The sequence below is a fragment of the Vitis riparia genome, chromosome 15, assembly GCF_004353265.1.
Source record: "Vitis riparia cultivar Riparia Gloire de Montpellier isolate 1030 chromosome 15, EGFV_Vit.rip_1.0, whole genome shotgun sequence".
In the NCBI taxonomy this organism is placed as follows: domain Eukaryota; kingdom Viridiplantae; phylum Streptophyta; class Magnoliopsida; order Vitales; family Vitaceae; genus Vitis; species Vitis riparia.
Genome location: NC_048445.1, coordinates 10857801 through 10880255, shown reverse-complemented (window position 1 = coordinate 10880255; position 22455 = coordinate 10857801). Strand labels below are relative to the sequence as shown.

The 22455-nt window shown below is 30.5% G+C and overlaps 1 protein-coding gene across 1 annotated transcript; it reads right to left on the bottom strand.

The window, feature by feature from the left end:
- Positions 1-12378: 12378 nt before the first annotated feature.
- On the bottom strand, positions 12379-20068 carry LOC117931535 (acyl carrier protein 1, mitochondrial). Its single transcript, XM_034852500.1, has 2 exons — positions 19838-20068; positions 12379-12798 (listed from the first exon to the last, which is right to left on the bottom strand). Exons 1-2 carry the CDS (start codon positions 20033-20035, stop codon positions 12622-12624), a joined length of 375 nt encoding a protein of 124 aa, XP_034708391.1. The 5' UTR covers positions 20036-20068; the 3' UTR covers positions 12379-12621.
- Between the last annotated feature and the right edge of the window lie 2387 nt (positions 20069-22455).

Here is a 22455-nt window from a genome sequence, read left to right as displayed (position 1 = left end):
TATAAGTTCAAACAATACTACAAATTCCTCATATTTTATAACACTCCCCTTTGGATGATCATAAAAATATGGTAACTGCCTTGTTAAAAATCTTGTTAGTAAAATCTAATTAGACAAAACTTGGACGAAAGAAAAAAAGAGTGCAATATATGCATATTAGTATTCTCTCCTTCATGTACACATGATTATGATTTCTTCAACATTTCAATTGATAGATCTCTCAATCTTCACATTCCAATGTCATACCATTACTTTTTCAATGAGGTCAAAGGTAACACATTTGTGAATAGATCTGCTAAATTATTGCATGACAGAATCCGTTGAACATCAATTTCACCTTTCTCCTGGAGCTCGTGAGTATAGAAGAATTTAGGAGAGATATGCTTAGTTCTATCACCTTTTATGAATCCTTCTTTAATTTGTGCAATACAAGTAACATTATCTTCATGTAACTTGGTTACATTGCCTTTAATGGAAGGTAGTCCACATGTTTCTTGAATATGTTGAATAATTGACCTTAGCCATACACATTCACGACTTGCTTCATGAATTGCAAGAATTTATGAATGATTTGAAGATGTGACTATCATTGTCTGCTTAATATTGTTGTACCACCATAAGTAAAGACATATCCCATTTGAGATTGAGCTTTATGAGGATTTGAAAAATATCTTTCATCTGCATACCCAATCAATTGTGATTTTAATTCTTTTGAATAATATAAGTCTATGTCACTTATTCCATGAATGTATCACAATATGTGTTTAATCTCATTCCAATGCCTTCTAGTTGGGGTAGAACTGTATCATGCTAGTAGGTTGATAGAGGATGCTATGTTTGGTATAATACAATTTGCAAGATACATTAGTGTATCGGTTGCACTAAGAAATGGTACTTCTGGACCAATCAATTCTTCATTATTTATTTATTTATTTAGGACAAAACGGGTCTTTGTTCACTTCAAGTGATGAACAACCATGGGGGAATTGAGTGGATATGATTTGTCCATATAAAATCATTTTAATACTTTCTCTATATATGTCGATTGATGGACTAATATGCCATTTGAACAATGTTTGATCTACAAGCCAAGACAATATTTTGATTTTCCCAAATCTTTCATTTCAAATTCCTTCTTTAAATAATTGGTTGTTTTTGTGAGCTCTTTAAGAGTCCTTATAAGGTTCAAAGCATCCATATATACTACAATTATTGTAAGTCAAGTTTGCAATTTCTTGATAAAAACATATGGGCAAATTGGATCATTCACATATATTTCTTTTAACAAATACTCACTCAAACGATTATACCACACATGTCTGGATTGCTTTAATTCGTATAAAGATCTTGTAGTTTGATTGAATACATGTTTTGAGGTTTTGGATTAGTTGCTTCAAGCAATTTGAATCCTTCAAGGATTTTCATATATGTGTTAGTATCTATAGACCCATGTAAATAAGTTGTAACAATATCCATGAGACGCATATCTAGTCCTTTAGAGATTATCAAACTTGATGTGATTGCATCCATTATAGGGGAATAAGTTTCCTCATAGTCTCTACTAGGTCTCTAAGAAAAACCTTGAGCAACAAGTAATGTTTTATATCTTATGATTTCATTTTCTCATTTCGCTTTCTCACAAAGACCCATTTATATCTAATAGGCTTTATGTTTCCAGGTGTTTGAACTATAGGTCCAAATACCTCTTATTTTGCCAACAAGTTTAGCTCTGATTAGATTGCTTATTTCCATTTTGGTCAATAATTCTTTTTTCAACATTCATCCATAGTTTGTAGTTCTTGATTTTCATCATTTCTCATGATGTCCATAGCCACTTGAAATGCAAATATATTGTCTATGGTAATGTCATCGTGATTTTTTGTTTCTCCTGTGTGACTCATTGAGATCTCTTCATTTTTAAATATTGGTATTAGATCAATTTGTGGCTCTTTAAGGGCTAACTATTTATCAAGTTGGGTTTCATCATTTGACCCTTTCATATTTGTAAACTCGTCAAGAGTACCAAACTTTTTATATGTTTTTCATTTTCTTTTTCTAGGAATTGAATCCGTTGAGCCAATAGGTCTACCATGCTTCAAGCATGTCTTAGATTCACTTGCTATGGCATTCTTTAATTGCCCTTTAGGGACATCAGTATGTGTTGGGGTATTCATAGCTAGTACGTGTGACTTTGTTACTTTCTTTATATTTGTGAAAACATTAGGTAACTGATTTGCAAGTCCTTGTAAATGAATAATCATCTAAACTTCTAGTTCATACTGCCTTGTACAGGGATTAAGATGAGACAAGAAGGATACATACCATACAATGTCTTGCCATTCTTCTGGAATTGACTTACCTTTCCCTAATGGTGGGAAAACATTTTCATCAAAATGACAATTTGTAAAGCGGGTAGTAAAAACATCACTTGTGAAAGGTTCAAGATAACAAATAATGGAGGGAGAATTAAAGCCAACATATATACCAAGTTAACGTTGATGACCTAACTTAGAACGTTGAGGTGGAGCTATGGGAACATAGATAGTACAACTAAAAATATGTAAATGTGAAACATTTGGTTGAGAGCCTAAAACAAGTTTTGAAGGTAAGCATTCATGATTAGCTGTAAGACGGATTTGAATTAAAGCAGTAGCATGAAGAATAGCATGCCCCCAAGCAGATAAAGACAATTTTGTTCTCAAGAGTAATGGTCTTGCAATCAGTTGCAAATGCTTGATAACAGATTCAACTAATCCATTTTGAGTGTGAGTATGAACAACATGATGTTCAATATCAATATCAACCGACATATAATAATAAAGAAATGTTTGAGATGAGAATTCACCAGCATTATCAAGACGAATTGTCTTAATAGGATGATTAGACTTCCATTATGTTGTTCGTTTTATATGGAAGCTGTTCACCCTCAATAATTTCGTCAGATGCTAAAAAAAAAATTGTGCAATTAACTTTGCCCTAAATTACACTTATATTATTAAATATTGAATATGTCATTTTAGTTTTTTTTTTTTTCAAAGCTTATTTTGGTAAAAATAAGCTTCCCTTATTTTTGTCTTTTTACCCAATATTAGATGGGGCAATGCCAATAAGCAAAAGTTGGGTTCCATTGAACCAATTTTGCCACATCGATCCTTCAATGTCAATGCGGTTTTTTTTTAGAACAAAAAAACACAAAAACACTTTGCTTATCAATTGCCTCCATCACAAGTTTTTATGAATGGTTCTGGAAATATATTTTAATTTTTTTCACTTGTTTTTTGGGATTATTTTTAAAATAATTATACAAATATTAATAATAAAGCGTTATAAATAAAATTTATATTTAAGAAATATTTGAAAATGTAGAAAATATGTTAAAAATATTCCAAGTTCCCACCTAGCTTTCTTTCTAGAAAGAACTATTTTCGAAAATGTTTTTCGAAAATCACCTATTTTTATAACAAGTTCTAAAAAAATGTTTTCTATTAAAGAAAAATTACTTAACTTATTTTGAAATTTGAAAAGCAATTTTCATTTTTTTTCTTCTAAAGTTTATTTTAGAAAATTTAATTTAGGAAATAATTGTACAAGATCTTCAAAAGTCTTAAATTTGGAAATATGCCATATAATAGAGACTATAAAGAATGAAATTTGCATTAGAGAAGATCCTTACTAAGGGCTTTAGATTTAAAATTTTCCAATAAGGTAAAGAAATGCATTTTCTTTTATGGAGATGTTGTAAATTAATTAATAAAATTTGTTGCAATTTCCACATAAACTAAATTGTATATTTGTAAACATGAAGACCAGACTAATTTCAATTTATCCCATTTTATAAACATATTTGTGACCATATCCAAAAGTATGAGCAGAAGAGACATTTCATTCTAATTTTATATCATCACCCAATTAGGATTTGGGCCCACAAAAGATGAAAAAAAAAATACTTGATAAAAAATGCCCTATAGACTCTCTATTTTGTCTTTACAACACATGTTATTCATTATACTTGTTACCCCTTACCTTGCATCAACATGTAGTACATACATAGGATCTTCTTCTACTTCTTTATTCATTGCACTCCTTAATGGTTCGTTTGCTATTCGGCTATGGCATTGATTCTTCAGCTACTTTTAGAAACCCTTTGAAGAGAATTTTTGGATCCATAGTGTGACTTTAGTGGCACGCTAGGGGTTTCTAATGTTTCAGCATGATCGGAGCTCAATTGGGCTCTTTTTAGCAACTTGAAACTTATTTTCGACCTATTTTGGCTTGTGCTAACCGTTCCTCAATCAGTTGAGGTAGCTCTCAATTGGTTGGAAGCGGTTGAATCGATTCCCACAACTGGTTGATTAGGTTTTGCCCCTTTTGGCCCCATTATGAGCTCCATTTTTTTGCTCTTACTTGGGGGGTTCTCAAGGGTGTTTTACACTAGTTTTTGTGAGTCTTAACTCTGTTATTGACTTTTTGGGTTTGGGTTTAGTTTAAAAGAGTTTATAAGAGAATTGAGCTTTGGTGGAGATGATAATAAGTGTCCAAATTTCCACTATTTCTTACCCTATAAAAAGGATTCTAAGGGTTCATTTTGAGAGGAAATATAATTATGTCAACATGAAGGGGAGCTAATTGATAAGAATATCACTGCACTGCACTCTTTTTTCCTTCATCTAGGTTTTGTCCCATTAGGTTTTATTGACAAGGTTTTTAATAAGGCAGTTGTAGTAATCCAAAAGAATACTATACTTTTTTTCCTTTACTAGGGTTTTTCCCATAGGGTTTTTCTTAGTAAGGTTTTAATGAGGCATATTCTTATGATCATCCAAGGGGGAGTGTTATAAAATATGAGATTTTATCGGATTATGGGAACTTGTGAATGATCATCCATATTGATGTATATTTCTTTACAACTAATCCCTATAAAAGGGAGATACCTTTAATGAAAATTCATCTCATTCTTTTCCTACATTCTATTATACTTTTCTTTGAATATCTTTATTTATTCTCTCATCTTTCTCGTCTTTTCTTCTCCTTATTATTTTATTTTACAACAATATTAATATTATTTTGTAAATATTTTTTTTTTGGTTTTTTTAATCATAAATTTAATTTATAATAAAAAATTATTTTGTAAAATGAGTATTTTAAAAAATAAAAATTTGATAAAAAATAATATGGGATATGTATATCTCGTATCTTACCATGAGATTAACATATCCCAATGTATAAGAGATAAAAAAAGGTGGATAATATATCCCACCACTTATCATATCTCATGTTTGGTTGAATATAGGATATGATAAGTGATGAGATAACTTATCATATCCCGTCACCAACCAACATGGGGTATGATATAATATCCCCTCCTATCACATGCTATATCTGGTCAACCAAACATGGTCTAAGGATTATAAGCCCAAGATAAACAATATCACTTAGGTTGTAATACTCTTCTCCTAATTTTTATTTTTATATGTTACAATGTGGTATACAATGAATAAATTAGAGATTAAAAACAGATATCCTGTTTAAAAAATTTCTAACTAAATATTACATGCTAGAGTGTTATTTTAAATTGGAAAATTAATGGAAATGAAAATAAATGATAAAGGGAAAAATGTGGGGAACAATTGGGGTTAGGGTTAGATGGTACAGGTAGGTATAGGTACGGGTGGTAATTTGTGTTGGTGGGTCATGTTCTGTTATGTTAAAGTCTAGGTATTTTACAACATAGCTCAATTCAAACTCAATACAAATAATGATTGTATAAAAAACATAAACTCAAATATTATTTAATTATTAAATAGGTAACACATCGTGTAACCCATTCAACTCATTTAATAATCAAGTCATCCTATTTAATAATCAGGTTGAGTTAAATTTTATACATGTCTATACGATTAATGTTTCAACCAAACATATTTATGACTATTGACTTATTTATTTAAAAGCAAATTTAAAATAAATCTAATATAAGTTAAATAGTTCAAAGATATAGTTAAGTTAAAAGTGAGATTATTAGATGGGTTAATTCAGGGTTATACAAATTAACCAAAAAATTACTTATTTATTAAACGAATTATGTAGGTCGATGCGAATTTGACCAAAAACCATTTATACTCAACCCAAACTCGTGAGAAACATATCAGGTTTGTGTCGTGTTCAAGAATCATATTAAATTTTGTCACCCCTAGGTATGGGAGATGGAGTAAAAAAGCATAATTTTAACTTTTCATGACTATTTTTATTTAATTTTTTTTTTTAAAAAAAATAGAAGCGAAGAGGTATATAGTTGATGTATTTAACATTTCCCAATAACATACATATCTTTCTTAACCTAAATAGTACCTAAGTATATGGCTAGGTTATAAGCAACCAATGAATTAATCATAGCATTTTCATTAATCATATTTATCACAAGGTGATATTTGTGTCATGGGAATAGGGAATGAGAACATGAATATTTGTTTTTATTTCTATTTTAAAATGAAAATTTGATGATTTTAATTCTTATGTTTGAATGTACCTAAAATATAAAGTTAAATTAATTATTTGTTTTATTTCAATATTCAGTACCAAAGGGAATGAAAGTGAAATTGAAATAAATTATTAATAATATTCTTAGGCATAGTTTAAAATAATTTTATTTTTATTTTAAAAGAACACATTTCAAAAGATGTTTTTTTATTAAATAATAAGACTAAGAAAAATAATAATTACTCAATAAATAAAAAATCATTCAAACCTAATGAAAATAAATGGATATAATAGTAATTTTAATATATAATTTTATGTAATTTCGTGCACCAAGAACTAAAATACCTCCCATTAAAAACTCATGAATAAGTCATTTAAATCATCCAAATATTGGAGTAGGAATGTATTTTTGTTTCTTTTTCACTACCATTTCAGTAATCAAAACATGCAAATGGATTAAAATCCAAACATTGGAGTAAGATTTATTTATTTATTTATTTATTTATTTACTATGTTTGATTTTTGGAAAATTTGAGGAAAAATGTGAGGGAAAGAAAATAGAGAGAAAAAATAGAAGAAAAATAAAAAATATATATATACACAAAATCAATGAATTATTTTTGTATATTTCTTCAAATTTATTTCACTTATAATCTTTCATCATATAAAGATTAAATAATTTTAAAATGTATAAATTTCTAACTAATTTTAATTATATTTAATTTTTATAAAAAATATGTATGATGAAACTGAACATGACAAAACTATTTTCCTTAATAATTTTTCTTTTCTTTTCTTAGTACTTTTTAGAACCAAACATAGCCCTTTTGAAGTAAGATTTTTTTTTTTAATTCTCATTAATATTTAAGTAATTGATAGAAGCCGAATGTGATGTTCAAATTTCATAAATTATTAGAAGCCCTTGCACTTCTTTTTCTATTTTTTTTTATTAAAATTAAAATTTTGAATATTTTTAAAAGGTATGTTTATCCATTGTATGGCAAATGACCAAGATTTCCAAAAACAATTTTCTACTTTTAGAGAAAAAAATGTTTGACAATTAAAATAAAACACGGATTCACCAATATATATCAATTTTATAAAATATGATCCAAAATTCAATCCAAACATTATTTAGGAGAAAAATCTAGCAACAACTAACAAAATAAGGATAAGAGTGTTTTTTTTTTTTAAAGGAAAAGAAGATTAAAAAGAAAAAAGAAAAAGAAAAAAAAGAAAAGAAAAAAAAAAGCCTTTTAACAACTGACAACCATATATGGGCCTCACTTGCAATATTTGCATTCATTGAACTTTGAAGCAAAAAGTGTCAAAATGTCAAGCCCCAAATCACAATATCTGGAGGTTAAAAAAATGGATTCCACTCCCAGAATAGGAAGGCCAACAATCGGTCACCAAAAGCTACCTAAGAATATTTACATGGATTTTTAGATAATGACACATATATATATGAAAATCCTTGAAGGTTTCAAATGCCTGAAACAACTAATTTAGAATATTGTAGCATATACTTAATTAAGCTACAAAGATCCTTGTATCAATTAAGCAATCCAAAGACATGTGGTATGATCACTTCAATGAATATTTGAAGTGAAAAGTATATATGTATTATCTTATTTGTCTATGCATATTCATTATGTTGAATATTTGCAATTATTATAGTATATGTGGAACATTGAATTTTGTTGGCACTCCTGAAAAGCTTACAAAAATAGTTGACTATTTGAAAAGTAAATTTGAAATGAAAGATCCTAGAAAACAAAATTTTTTTCCTTGGCTTGTAGATCGAGTATTTTTCAAACGAAATATTAGTTTATTAGTCAACATATACAAAGAAGTCTTAAAACACTTTCATATGGATAAATCACATCTATTAAGTTCTCTAATGATAGTTCATTCACTTGAAGTGAAAAAGAACCTCTTTTGTCCTAAAGAAGATAATGAAGAACTACTTGGTCCAAAAGTATCATATTACAATGTTATTGGTGCATCAATGAATCTAGCAAATTATGCACGACCAGATATTTGCATTCCTTGTTAATTTACTTGTGAGATATAGTCCTGCACCAACTCAGAGACATTGGAATAAAGTCAATCATATACTACAATAACATGGGTCTATGTTATTCCGAATGATCAAAATCTTAATTGCTTGAATATGTAGATGCTGACTATCTTTCAGACCCTCACAAAGCTCGATCTCAAATGAGGTATGTATTTATCTATGGTGGTATGACAATATCATGGAGATCAATCAAGCAAATAATGGAAACATGTGGACTACCCTCAATCAGAGGTAATGCTACCAAGTTAATAATGTTGCATGCATTGCATAGATTAAAGAATGATATATTAAGGGTGATAGAATTAAGCATATATCACCCAAGTCTTTTACTTTCATTAACTCTAGAAGAGTGATAAAATTGTTATTCGACGAATAAGATTAAGTGGCAATTTAGTAGATCTATTCACAAAGGCATTGTCAACTATAATACTCAAGAAGTTCATTGGAATACGCTGAGTCAAAGATCTCCACGTTGTGCTATTAGAGAAAATATAATCATGTCAACATGAGGGGGAACTAATTGATAAGAATATCACTACGCTACACTCTTTTTTCCTTCGTCCAAGTTTTTGTCCCATTAGGTTTTACTTGCAAGGTTTTTAATGAGACAGTCGTAGTAATCCAAAAAAAATTGTAATCTTTTTCCTTCACTAGGGTTTTTTCTAGTAAGGTTTTAATGAAGCATATTCTTATGATCATCTAAGGGAGAATGTTATAAAATATGAGATTTTATCGGATTATGGAAACTTGTGGATGATAATTCATATTGATGTATATTTATTTGTGATTCCCTATAAAAGGGAGATACCTTTAATGAAAATTCATCTCGTTCTCTTCCTACATTCTATTATACTTTTCTTTGAATATCTTTGTTTATTGTCTCATCTTTCTCGTCTTTTCTTCTCGTTATTATTTTATTATATATATATATATATATATATATATATATATATATATTTAGTTTTTTTAATCATAAATTTAATTTATAATAAAAAATTATTTTGTAAAATGAGTATTTTAAAAAATAAAAATTTGATAAAAAATAAATTTATTATATATGGGATATGTATATCTCATATCTTATCATGATGTTAACATATCCCAATGTACAAGAGATAAAAAAAGAGGGTGGATAATATATCCCACCACTTATCATATCTCATGTTTGGTTGAATATATGATAGGGTAAGTGATGGGATAACTTATCATATCTCATCACCAACCAACATGGGGTAGATATAATATCCTCTCTCTTATCTTATCCCATGCTATATCCGGTCAACCAAACATGGTCTAAGGGTTATAAGTACAAGATAAACAATATCACTTAGGTTGTAATACTCTTCTCCTATTTTTTATTTTTATATGTTACAATGTGGTATACAATGAATAAATTAGAGATTAAAAACAGATATCCTCTTAAAAAAATTTCGAACTAAATATTACATGCTAGAGTGTTATTTTAAATTGGAAAATTAATGGAAATGAAAATAAATGATAAAGGCAAAAAGGTAGGGAATAGTTGGGGTTAGGGTTAGATGTTGTAGGTGGGTATAGGTACGGGTGGTAATTCGTGTCGGTGGGTCGTGTTCGTGTTATGTTAAAGCCTAGGTATTTTACAACATAGCTCGATCCAAACTCGATACAAATAATAATTGTATAAAAAACATAAATTCAAATATTACTTAATTATTAAATAGGTAACACATAGTGTAACCCATTCAACTTATTTAATAATCAAGTCATCCTATTTAATAATCAGGTTGACTTAAGTCTTATACATGTCTATACGATTAATGTCTCAACCAAACATGTTTATGACTTGATTGAGGTATTTATTTAAAAGCAAATTTAAAATGAATCAAATATAAGTTAAATAGTTCAAAGATATAGTTAAGTTAAATGTGAGATTATTAGATGGGTCAATTTGGGGTTATACAAATTGACCCAAAAATTACCTATTTATTAAATGAATTATGTAGGTTGATGCGAAATTGACCCAAAACCATTTATACTCAACCCAAACCAGTGAGAAACATGTTGGGTTTGTATCATATTCGTGAATCGTATTAAATTTTGTCACCCCTAAGTATAGGAGACGGAGTAAGAGAGCATAATTTTAACTTTTCATGACTATTTTTATTTAATTTTTTTTATAAAAAAAATAGATAGAAGTGAAGAAGTATATAATTGATGTATTTAACATTTCCCAATAGCGTACAATTCTTTCTTAACCTAATAGTACCTAAGTATATGGATAGGTTATAAGCGGCCAATGAATTAATCATACCATTTTCATGAATTGATATTTGTGTGGTGGGAATAGGGAATAAGAATATGAATATTTGTTTTTATTTTTATTTTAAAATGAATGATGATTTTAATTCTTATCTTTGGATGTACCTAAAATGTAAACTTAAATTAATTATTTGTTTTTATTTCAATATTCATTACCAAAGGGAATGAAAGTGAAATTGAAATAAATTATTAATAATACTCTTACCCATAGTTTAAAATAATTTTATTTTTATTTTTGTTTTAAAAGAACACATTTCAAAAGATGTTTTTTTTATTAAACAATAAGACTAAGAAAAATAATATTTACTCAATAAATAAAAAATCATTCAAACCTAATGAAAAAAAAGGGATATAACAGTAATTTTAATATATAATTTTATATAATTTCGTGCACCAATAACTAAAATACCTCCCATTAGAGATCCATTAAAAACTCATGAATAAGTCATTTAAATCATCCAAATATTGGAGTAGGAATCCATTTTTGCTTCTTTTTCACTACCATTTAAGTAATCAAAACATGCAAATGGATTAAAATCCAAACATTGGAGTAAGAATTTCTTTTTTCTTTTTTTTTTTACTATGTTTGGTTCTTGGATAATTTGAGGGAAAATGTGAGGGAAAGAAAATAGAGAGGAAAAATGGAAGGAAAATAAAAATTATATATACAAAATCAATGAATTATTTTTATATCTTTCTTCAAATTCATTTTACTTATTTTCTTCTATCATATAAAGATTAAATAATTTTAAAATGTATAAATTTCTAATTAACTTTAATTAAATTTTATTTTATTTTTTTAAAAAAAATGCATGATAAAACCAAACATGACAAAACTATTTTTCTTAACAATTTTTTTTTCTTTTCTTAGTACTTTTAGAAACCAAACATAGACCTTTTGAAGTAAGAATTTTTTTTTTCCTTCTCATTAATATTCAAGTAATTGATAGAAGCGGAATGTGATGTTCAAATTTCATAAATTATCATAAGCCCTTGCACTTCTTTTTCGATTTTTTTTTTATTAAAATTAAAACTTTGAATATTTTTAAAAGGTATGTTTATCCATTGTATGGCAAATGACCAAGATTTCCAAAAACAATTTTCTACTTTTAGAGAAAAAAATGTTTGACAATTAAAATAAAACACAAAGATTCACCATAAAAGACACCAAAAAATAGTCTAGAATATATATCAATTTTATAAAATATGATCCAAAATTCAATCCAAACATTATTTAGGAGAAAAATCTAGCAACAACTAACAAAATAAGAATAAGAGTGTTTTTTTTTTAAAGGAAAAGAAAATTAAAAAGAAAAAAGAAAAAAAAAAAAAAAAGCCTTTTAACAACTGACAACCATATATGGGCCTCACTTGCAATATTTGCATTCACTGTACTTTGAAGCAAAAAGTGTCAAAATGTCAAGCCCCAAATCACAATATCCGGAGGTTAAAAAAAATGGATTCCACTCCCAGAATAGGAAGGTCAACAATCGGTCACCAAAAGCTACGTAAGAAAAGCGGAATAACAGCATGGAATCCAAGCAATTCATTGCAAATACAGGAAATTGCAATCGTTAGTAGCAAAGCCATGAAATGCTACTTCTGCAAATATTACTCTTATCAAACAGATTCGGATTATTCTTTTTCCCATCCTATGAAAAGGATTAAATTTCTACAACCATCCAACAACTCAAAACAAAAACAGGGTTGATCAGACAATTGTTCACCATGAAATTCAATAGCAGAGCCCCACTTGCTCCAATTAATTAACCAGCCATTGGATGGTTATAGATGTACTCAATGGCAAGATTACAGGAGTCAATCTTATCTGCTTCCTTGTCTGGAATTTCGAGTTTGAACTCCTCTTCAAGAGCCATTACAATCTCCACATTGTCCAAGCTATCCAGGCCCAGGTCTTTCTGAAAATGTACATCAGCAGTCACCTGTGATTCATAGTAGATGAAACCATTTCCAGTTATCTTTTTATGAGGTTATGATCATAAATTTGTAATCCAGCAGAAGAAATAATAGTGTGTATTCAAAAACAATTGACGATGTAAGAGCCGAACCGGACTATTATCATAAGAACTAAGAAAGAGTTCGTAAGGGATTAATAGAAGCCAAAAAAAAAATATGACAATGTAAGAGACAAACCTGACTCTATCATCATAAGACCTAAGAAAGAGATCATAAGGGATTAATAGAAGCAAAATTTTGAAAGATATAAATAGAGACATTATTGAAATGCATGCAGAAGGAAGACAATAACATCAAAGATCAGAATCTGATAAAAAAATATATATCAAAGATCAGAAGGTAAGGGAACTGCACTTTCTAAGGTGGAGGGACATCAACTGTCAGAAATAATTTTGTAATCATATGATGAAACTTACATTTAGCAAAATATTGTTGTTAAATTTTTGCAAGTTATTTAGGAAGTGTTTGAGATTCCGTAAAAAATGAAATCTGTCCCTTGAGTTTACATTTAAATACACCTGTTGGTAATGTAATGCCAGGATGTCACTAAAATCACCACAAAAAAAAAAAAAAAAAAAAAAGAGAAAGAAAAAACTATGGTCAGCTATTGAAGAGAATCTTTTAAAAGAGTAGAGAAAAAGCTGCCTCTCATTCTGCTTCCCACTGGAAACACAATAAACTCATCCCAAATACCATACAAAATAAAATTGAAGAGGGTCTGGTTTGCCCATGTCTAATGATATTTCCATTCTACTGTTTGGTAAAAATTAGGAAGTTGAAATTCTCATCAAATTTATTCCCATTATAACCTTTGGTTGTCTCAGAAATCACTCAAGCATCAATGTAAATTTAAATAACCTCCCAAATAATATTTATTAATATTGGATTCAGTCATAAATAAAGACAGTAATAAGTTGCCCATCTTTCTTTTATCTCTATTTCCTTAGAATGAGACTAAAAATATACGAGTCATTTATGGGTACAAGGTTTTCCCAATTTGACAGGGATTAAAAAGGTATAAATGCTTCTAAACATTGTAATTTTATATTTAGATATGAAATATCCATTTCCTAGTTTAGATGTGGTTGGGATGAGTTTTAGCAAGGGACTAATATTTCGTTCGGAAACAGGCTAAAAAACAAGCATGGTTTCAAAGACCGATTTGCTTCCTTGTTTGGTTTTGCTTCCAATAAGAATGCAAGTGTGGTAAAGCTTAGGTTGGAGGAGGATGACAGAGGATGTTGGAACTTTGTTTTAGAAGGGATTGTCCTGATTGGGAAACGGGGGGAAATGGAAAGATTTATGGAGCATATTTGTACTGCTACTGTTCAAAGTTCCAAGGAAAAATTGGCTTGGAAGGGGTGAGGAGTGGGATTTTCTCTGTCCAGTCCTATTTTCTTTCCTAAAGTTCTGAGATTTATGAACAATTTCCAGCTAATCAGATTTGGAATTTTGGTTCCTTTAAGGTTTAGGAGAGATTCTGATGATTGGTCAGTTGAGGAAGAGGATATGGACATTGGCCTTTTGGTGCCTTTGTATACATAATACATCATGTATACTTTAGTGCACTCTTTTGGTAGGCACTATTAATACAAAAGATATTTGCCTCTAAAAAAAATTAAATTAAATAAAAAGAAGAAGAAGAAGAGGTAGGCACTATTAATACAAAGGATATTTGCCTCTAAAAAAAATTAAATTAAATAAGAAGAAGAAGAAGAAGAAGAAGAAGAAGAAGAAGAAGAGGTAGGCACTATTAATACAAAGGGTATTTGCCTCTAAAAAGAATTAAATTAAATAAAAAGAAGAAGAAGAAGAAGAAGAAACATGATGTATACTTTAGTGCACTCTTTTGGTAGGCACTATTAATACAACAGATATTTGCCAAGAAGAAGGTGCTGTTTGTGCAAGGTAAAAGAGGAGTCAGCTAGTCACATTCTAATTCATTGCACAAAAGTTTTGGGACCTTGTTCTAGCTTAATTTGGCAGAGTGGGCCTTCCCAAAGTTAATCAGAATGCTCCTTTTAAGTTAGAATCAAACCGGATTGCAAAAAAAAGTGTAGGGGACTTCAGAAGTTGGTCCATCTTTATTTGTTTTGGTGTATTTTAGAAGTGATTGTAAAATATTTAGAAAAGAGGAGTTCTTGGACCAAGCATTAAAGGATTTCTTTTCCTGGAGAACTTTTTCAATTGAGCTAACACTCCCTTTTGGATTTTATAACGGGCTTGGGTTACCATATTTTTTTTTTTTTGAAGCTTGGGTTACCATATAGGATGTATAGGTTCTTCTCTTTTTGATTTTTTGTTTTTTTGTAGTTGTTGTGGTAATGTATGTGTGTGTTTTGCTCAATTGCGCTCACCATATTCTCCTGGTTTAAGGGAATTGCAACCCTTTTTTGACTGGGTGTTATTTAATATGTGATTTCTATTTGTCTATAAAAAAAGGGGGAAAATGGTTCTAGTTGGGCTTCTATATATTTTTTTTAATAGGCAAATAGATAATATATTCATTATGTAAGGCAACGCCTAACAAAAGGCACACTAAAGTATAGATGGCACATAAAGGGCACCAAAAGGCAACACCTTGTTGCAATAAATGCCAAAAACTTCTTCCATCCACTACCTAGTGCAAAATGAATCAATGAAGTCCAACACAGACAAAGAGCTATCCCTTAGTTGGGCATCTATGCAATCAAAAGATAAATAATCTCTATCCTTCCAGATGCACAAAAAATGTGCATTGGATGATTCCTAGGTCAAACCACCTGTAGGATTCCAACCTCTAGATACAGGTACAAATAACAACACACAACAAGAAAGGTGGTGGCCACTAATTGTAAATTTTCCTGAAATTTTCAAAAAAGAGGAATTGTCAAAAGAAGTGAGAACTAGGATGACCTATTGTATGGGCATGTGTTCCTCTCATCAAATTTTTTTCTTTTTCTAACATTTCATTATTTTTGCTGTTTTCTTAAGTGGTAGATTGCTCAGCATCTATTTCTTTACTTCCTACTGTTTCATATGTTATAACTCAATCTAAGAGAAGTGAAGCAATATCTAAAGATCTGGAGAAAATACAAATTAAAACTACATGAGATATTGTTAACCTGCCTTGAATAAAACAGCCTATAGGAAGCAAATTGCTGTATGCTATAAATATGAAAATGAAAGTGAAGGTCATAGACAGGCAAGATCTTGTCAAAGAATGCACTCAAATCTGGAAGATAGACATTCACTGAAATTCTGCTCCTATCACATAAAGGTAGCATTATCAACACTAAAGGACAAGAAAAGCTTATTTTGATGTACAATCGAAAAATATGAGTATCTTTCGGGAATAAATTCTAACAGAGTTTTGAGAACTTAGGTAACAAAATCTGCTCTCACCTTGTGTATTGGTCTCAGTGATTAAGGTAATAAATTTCTTTATTCTTGAGGTGGCAGAAGGTGGACATATCCAGGGGACTTCAATTGGAGGGAAGGGGGGAATGATAAAGAATGCACATTTTGTTCATTGCTTATACCCTGTTGTTTTGTGAAGCAAAGGGTATACAATTGGTGTACCTATGTAGGATCTTGCTACACTAGGTGATTTTTGGTTGCAATAACATAAATAAATAAAATTTTATATATATATATATATATAAATAGGCCCTTGAGGCCTGACTCAAGTGGTAAAGGGATGGGGAGGGTTTGTGGGAGTTTCCAGGTTCAAGTCCCAATGGGGACTAAAATTTAACTATAACATAATCATAATAATAATAATAATATTTAGGTGCAAAGTGGGTCATCTCTAGTCAACTCTAAAAGAAAGGTCATGTTGGGTGTGATGAAACTTCTTGTGTGAGAAAGAAAGAGCAAAGTGTTACCAGGTAGAGCTCTAAGAAAGAGCAAAATGATAATCATTATTATCATTATCATGATTATCATTATTATTATTATCATCATCATTATGATTATAATTATGATTATTATTATTACAATTATTATGAATATAATGATCATCATCATGTTGCCATCGTCGTCATCATCATTGTTATTATTTGATAGGCAAACAAAAGGCATGCATTAACAAGCACCAATAAAAAAGAAAGGTAATAGGCAAACCAAAAGTATACATTAACAAGCACCAATCAAAAAGGACACTCCCCTAGTACACAAGGAGAATACAAAAGGTGTCAAAAGCCTAGAAAAACTTAACAAGACCCTACACAATCAATGGAGTGAAGAAAAGATGATCAAAAACCTCTAGGCCACATAAACATTTTTTTTTTTTTGTTTTTTGATCAATCTCTAGGCCACATAAACATGGAATGGATAAAAACAGCTTTTGGATTTTGCTAGGATATTCCATCCCCTTAAAGGTCCTATGATTCTACTCTTGTCAAGTGGTGGTTCAAAGAAACAAAGAGGCATTGTCCTCCATATTTCTTTTCTTTCCCACAGAACTCTTGTACTACCCCAACAATAGCTCTCTAGCCAACCCTGTCAACATCCAAGTGACTCCAGAAACTGCCAAAAAATAGATGCCATGAAATTCCAGCTACCCCACAATGAAAGAAGATACAGTTGATTATTTCCTTGTTACTTTTACATATGCAACACCAACTAGATAAAGGTTTTCCTCTCAAATTATCTAGAGTTAAGACCCCTTCCCAACCCACCTCCCATGTGAAAAAAAACACTTCTATGGAGGGTTTTTAGCTCCAAATTTCTTCTTCTTCTTCTTCTTTTTTTTTTTTTAAATAAAAAATAAAAAAAAGGCTTATAAAAAAATATTTTTCTAAAGAAAATGTCATCCTCTGAGCCTTTCAACTTGAATCCAATGTTTTTAAAACCGGACAGATCATTGAATCAGAAAAGTTACCGATTCATGATACAATGGTCGAACCGGTAATCGAATTGCGATCGAACTGGTGGTGACATTATAAACATATAATTTATATATTATAAATATATAATTACAAAATTTAAAATATGTATAAAGAAATTAAATAATAATAATATTTATTTTTCATATTTGATATTATTAAATTAAATCATGGATAAATATAAATGTACAAGTATTTTAAATTGTATTTAAATTTGAAATAGAAAAAAATTATTTACTTATATTACTTATATTTTTTACATATTTATTAATATAAATTTTTTGAAAGCAATCATGTTAATTTATTTTTAATTTGCATTTTTTCAACAGCAAGCATGAGGAGCATAATGGTCACAGTCCCTTTCCTTGTACTAAAGGTCCATGGTTCAATTCCTTTGTGCATGTGTTTTTTAATCAAAAAGCTTAGTATCTGTCCCACATCAGAAGGCCCAAAGGAAAGCCCATTAAAGGTCTCTCCCTTGAGTGGGTTGGGTGTGTTGGGCTGTGGAAGAAAAAGAGAAAACCAACCCAAACTGGCAGGCCAGTTCACCGGCCCAACTGCTGGTCCACCCTGTTTGTAGCTGGTTCAACATCCCTTCCACCCCAGAACTTGAACCGAACTGGACCAGGCTCTGATCAACGGTCCAACCGGCCGATCCGGTCCGGTTTTCAAAACATTGCATGAACCTATGCTTTGCAACATCCTATATGGCCACTACTTGAATTTGTTGAAGAAAAGCCTCCACAAAAGCTAACTCCTACTCATGGAAGTTCCTTAAAAACATAGATTCCAAAAGCCACTAATCATCACCCTCACACCCTTCCAAACATCAGCTACCCAAGCATCTTTTGACCTAGCAATAGAAAACAACAGAAGAAAAGATTGTCTTTATAGCAGCTCCACCTCACCACAAACCATGCAAGAACCTCATTCTCTGGTTTTTTTTTTTTTTTTGATAGCAAGAACCTCATTCTCCTATCATCACCGACTTCAAAACTAGTTCTAGCTTAAAACAACTCCCATCACTTCCCAATTTCTTTCCATAGCCTAACCCGATACCCTTCCCTTGCCTCACCAGACACCCAACATCCTTGCTCCTCACAAGATTTACCTAAAATAACCTGCCTCCAAAAATTAACCCTACATGTGCTTTGTATTTGTGGCTTGGTGGAGGGAAATTGTCCACATGTCCGTGTGAGAGAGGGAATCAGAGTGAATCAGAAACTGTAATTAAAAAAATAAAAAGTAAAAAATTGTCTATTCCAAATTTTGAATGTCAAATAGTATCCAAAGGTGTGAGGATCTCAGTATTAACAGTAGAATACAAGCATAATAATGCAATATTATTTGGTCTAAATTCAACGAAATGTATAACCATGGGTAAACATGATGACCACAAAATAACAAATCACTTGTTTGAGGCTATAAACAAAAACTTTTTTTTTTTTTTTGGTGGTACAAAAAAATTGACTGAAATTGCTAAACCCATATCATCAACTCAAACCTTGTTTTAGCGCACTCAAATAAGTAAATTGATATCCATGGTGGTTTCAATCCCTTTTCTTCATAAAGACTTGACAGAATGTTGCATAAAAAAGGTTCATGCCACTCATCCAAAGTAGATTTCAGGAATTGCTTTTCAAAAGAGAAACTTGGCAGAAAGACCACTGATTTGGAAAATGTTATTCCCATTGAATCCATTGAAGAGGCAATAGACCAAACTCATTAAGTGAGAATTTCATTTTCCATTTGCCCAATGCACCCAAACCCAAATCCTAGCACTGAACAGTAACCACTCACAAAATCCAGGAAATTTTGGTGGTTTTAATTATCCAAACTATGGTTTTACCTGGCACAGCAAGATCGAACTCTAAGCATCCTAAATTTGTAGGGCGAAACAAGGGCAAAACAATTTCCCGAAAGAATCTATCAAACTATTGCAAACATACCATACCATAACCTCCATTTGGTTTCTGACAAAACATAGCAAAAGAAAGAAAGAAAATTCTGATCCCCACAATTTAGCAAAGCCAGATGGACAAATTCAGGTCATTTCCCACTTTCTCCTACTCTTCTGGGAACCAAACAGAGGGAAAAGAAAACAAAAATGAGAAAAATGAGAAGAATAAAAACTGACCTGTGAAGGATCGACCTTGGGGAAGCTCTTGACGACGGAGAGGACTCTCTCGATAACCTCTTCCTTTTGAAGATGATCATCGCCGTGAGATGACATTGGTCGGATCCATCTCTGCCAGTTGGAAGCGGTGGACGCGGGGGCTAGGGTTTGAAGAACTGGGACTCTTATGTGCCTCAGGATTGCGGCCCTCAGAGCCATCGCCTCTTTCTTTCTCCGGTTGCGACTCTCTCTTCCCTAGTGCTGCAGTTCTATTATACCGCCGAGGGCAGTTTCGGTATTCCAACCCAATTCTTTGGCGATCCTGAATTTCCGAAAAATTAGGTTAATTAGATCAAAATGATCGAAATGAAATTTAAGGTTAACAAGAAAAGGCCTTGAATATTACTTTTTGAGGAGCCAATTAATATTCACCTCTATAAAATATCCTTAAAATTTAATTTTAAATGTTCATAATAAAAATAAAAATATGTATAGATGTGGTGGTCATACTTAGGAGATCAAAGCAATTCTTTTAAAACAATTTTTTTTTTTAAAGATTTTGATTTTCTAAATATAAGACCGATTCGATTCATATTTTCTCATTTAAAAAACGGATAATATGTTGAAACACAAATTATAATATAATTTATAATATACAATTTTTGTTGATTATATTATTAATATAATACACATTTTTCACATCGATAGGATCCTATTTAGTTTTTTTATATGATTGGGTTATTTAATATGACTAATGATATAGCATTTGTTATTCATGTCATTAGATTGTAATACCTTAATTTGAAATTAGTTGTAAAACTGTTATTCTTAATGCATAAAAATCAATTAAATCAATTCGGTTTAATTTTAATACTCAAAACCAGCCACACCGACCAAGTCATGCACACTCCTAGATTTGAAATTTTGTGGGATGGGCCAAATGTTCTCTATGGCGAGAATGAAGTCAAAGATTTTGTTACCCTCTCTGACTTAGCATCAATTGGTTCTTAGATTAGATGACTCAATTAGTAGTATTAGAGCCAAATTCATGGGTTCAAAGTCGCTGAGTGTCTACCTAAATAATGTCTCCAATGATGGATTGAACATGATGTTCTTAGGAATGCTCAAAATGATAGGGGATGGATTTGATTTAATAATTGTGATGTCAATGTTGTAAAAAGGTTTTATCATCCATCAATTATACCTAAATGTTGTCTCTACGAACATGTTCAAGATGGGTCTAATGAGATGGATGTGCCATGATGTGATGAGTGTAATGTCGAATGTTATAAAAAGATTGAGATCATTTATCAAAGTTGTAGTCTTTAAATGACTAGTTTCTTTTTGGAGATTATGAGAAATTTGTCTTTAGTGGTCATGAGTTGTAAGACTTTTAATTTAATTTGAGATGAGATTGCATTAACTTAGAAATGTCCATTGATTGTTTAATGAAATTCCTACAAAAAATAATATTAGTAAAATGAAAGATATTCACGTGATGTTTGAAATAATTTCTAATATAATTTTTAGTTATATATTTACTTATTTTTTGACCATTTCATTTACCAAATTTAGAAAAGCCCTTTTATTTCTTATAGTATCTCCAAATAATAGAGACTAATGAACAATGTTGAAAGACGATTGAGGCTTCCATTTGATGGATTGTTTTTCTCAATTTTGGATGTCATTGTGGAAGCATTCAAAAGATTATTGCACCCAGTTTGCCAAAACTAATCATATTGTTAGGCTATATTGACCATGGCCACCAATGATTAATTTGAGTGTTGTATAGTGTAGTGTATCTCCTATACTATAGTAAATTGATTTTGCTTGATTCAAAAATTCATTGGTAAAGGTGATGAAATACTTATATCGAAATAGAGAACAAATAATTTAGATGTTTATCTAAGATAGGCACTGTGTTATCCTGCTAAGGACAATAAATTTCTTTCCGATAATTCTAAGGTGAATGATCAAGGTAAATCCTTGGTTAGGGTAATTCCATTTGTTTAGTAGAATTGATGTTTTATGCTTATAGGATATAGTAATGTTAGTTGATCATGACAAAGGTGATTCATAACTTGAAGATAAAGATGTAATTTATTAGTGGATAGCATATACCAATTAAATTACAAATATTAGTTTATAGGGAATAAATACAAGAATTAGTAGGTCGTGGGACTGCTATTAGCTTCATTTAGTTGGATCTAATTAGTAGAGTGCAACCAATAGGTTTTAGTGGAATGATTAATTGACTTTAAAATTATATTTGATTAATTTCATGGGAGCCACGATTAAATGTTCCATTGGTCCGTGGTCAAACCACCTTCATAGGTGTATTTTTTGTGTATGAAATTTGTGAGTCGTGGGACTTAATTTGCAGATTGGATTTGTTTTCTAATAGGAAAGGGTATTTTGATATTTTCTCTCCTTAGTATATAAGAGAGCATGGAAAGATTAAAGTATGTTATTCTTCTTATTTTCACCTTTGAATTATTAGAAACCAAAGCTAGAGAGTTTCCTCTAGGTTCCAAGAGCAAGTTTAGCTCAAATCTTGCGAAGCATCATCACATACTTGACAATATACCATGGCAGGAACGGTTAGAAAATTGTGGGTATTAGAGCTAAAATGTTTTTTG

Excerpts from the sequence above, each read along its gene's own strand:
- LOC117931535 (XM_034852500.1), bottom strand. The coding sequence starts at position 20,035 with ATGGCTCTGAGGGCCGCAATCCTGAGGCACATAAGAGTCCCAGTTCTT. Across the intron at positions 12,799-19,837 it reads CCAAGGTCGATCCTTCACAG|GTGACTGCTGATGTACATTT; the intron begins GTCAGTTTTTAT and ends TATGAATCACAG.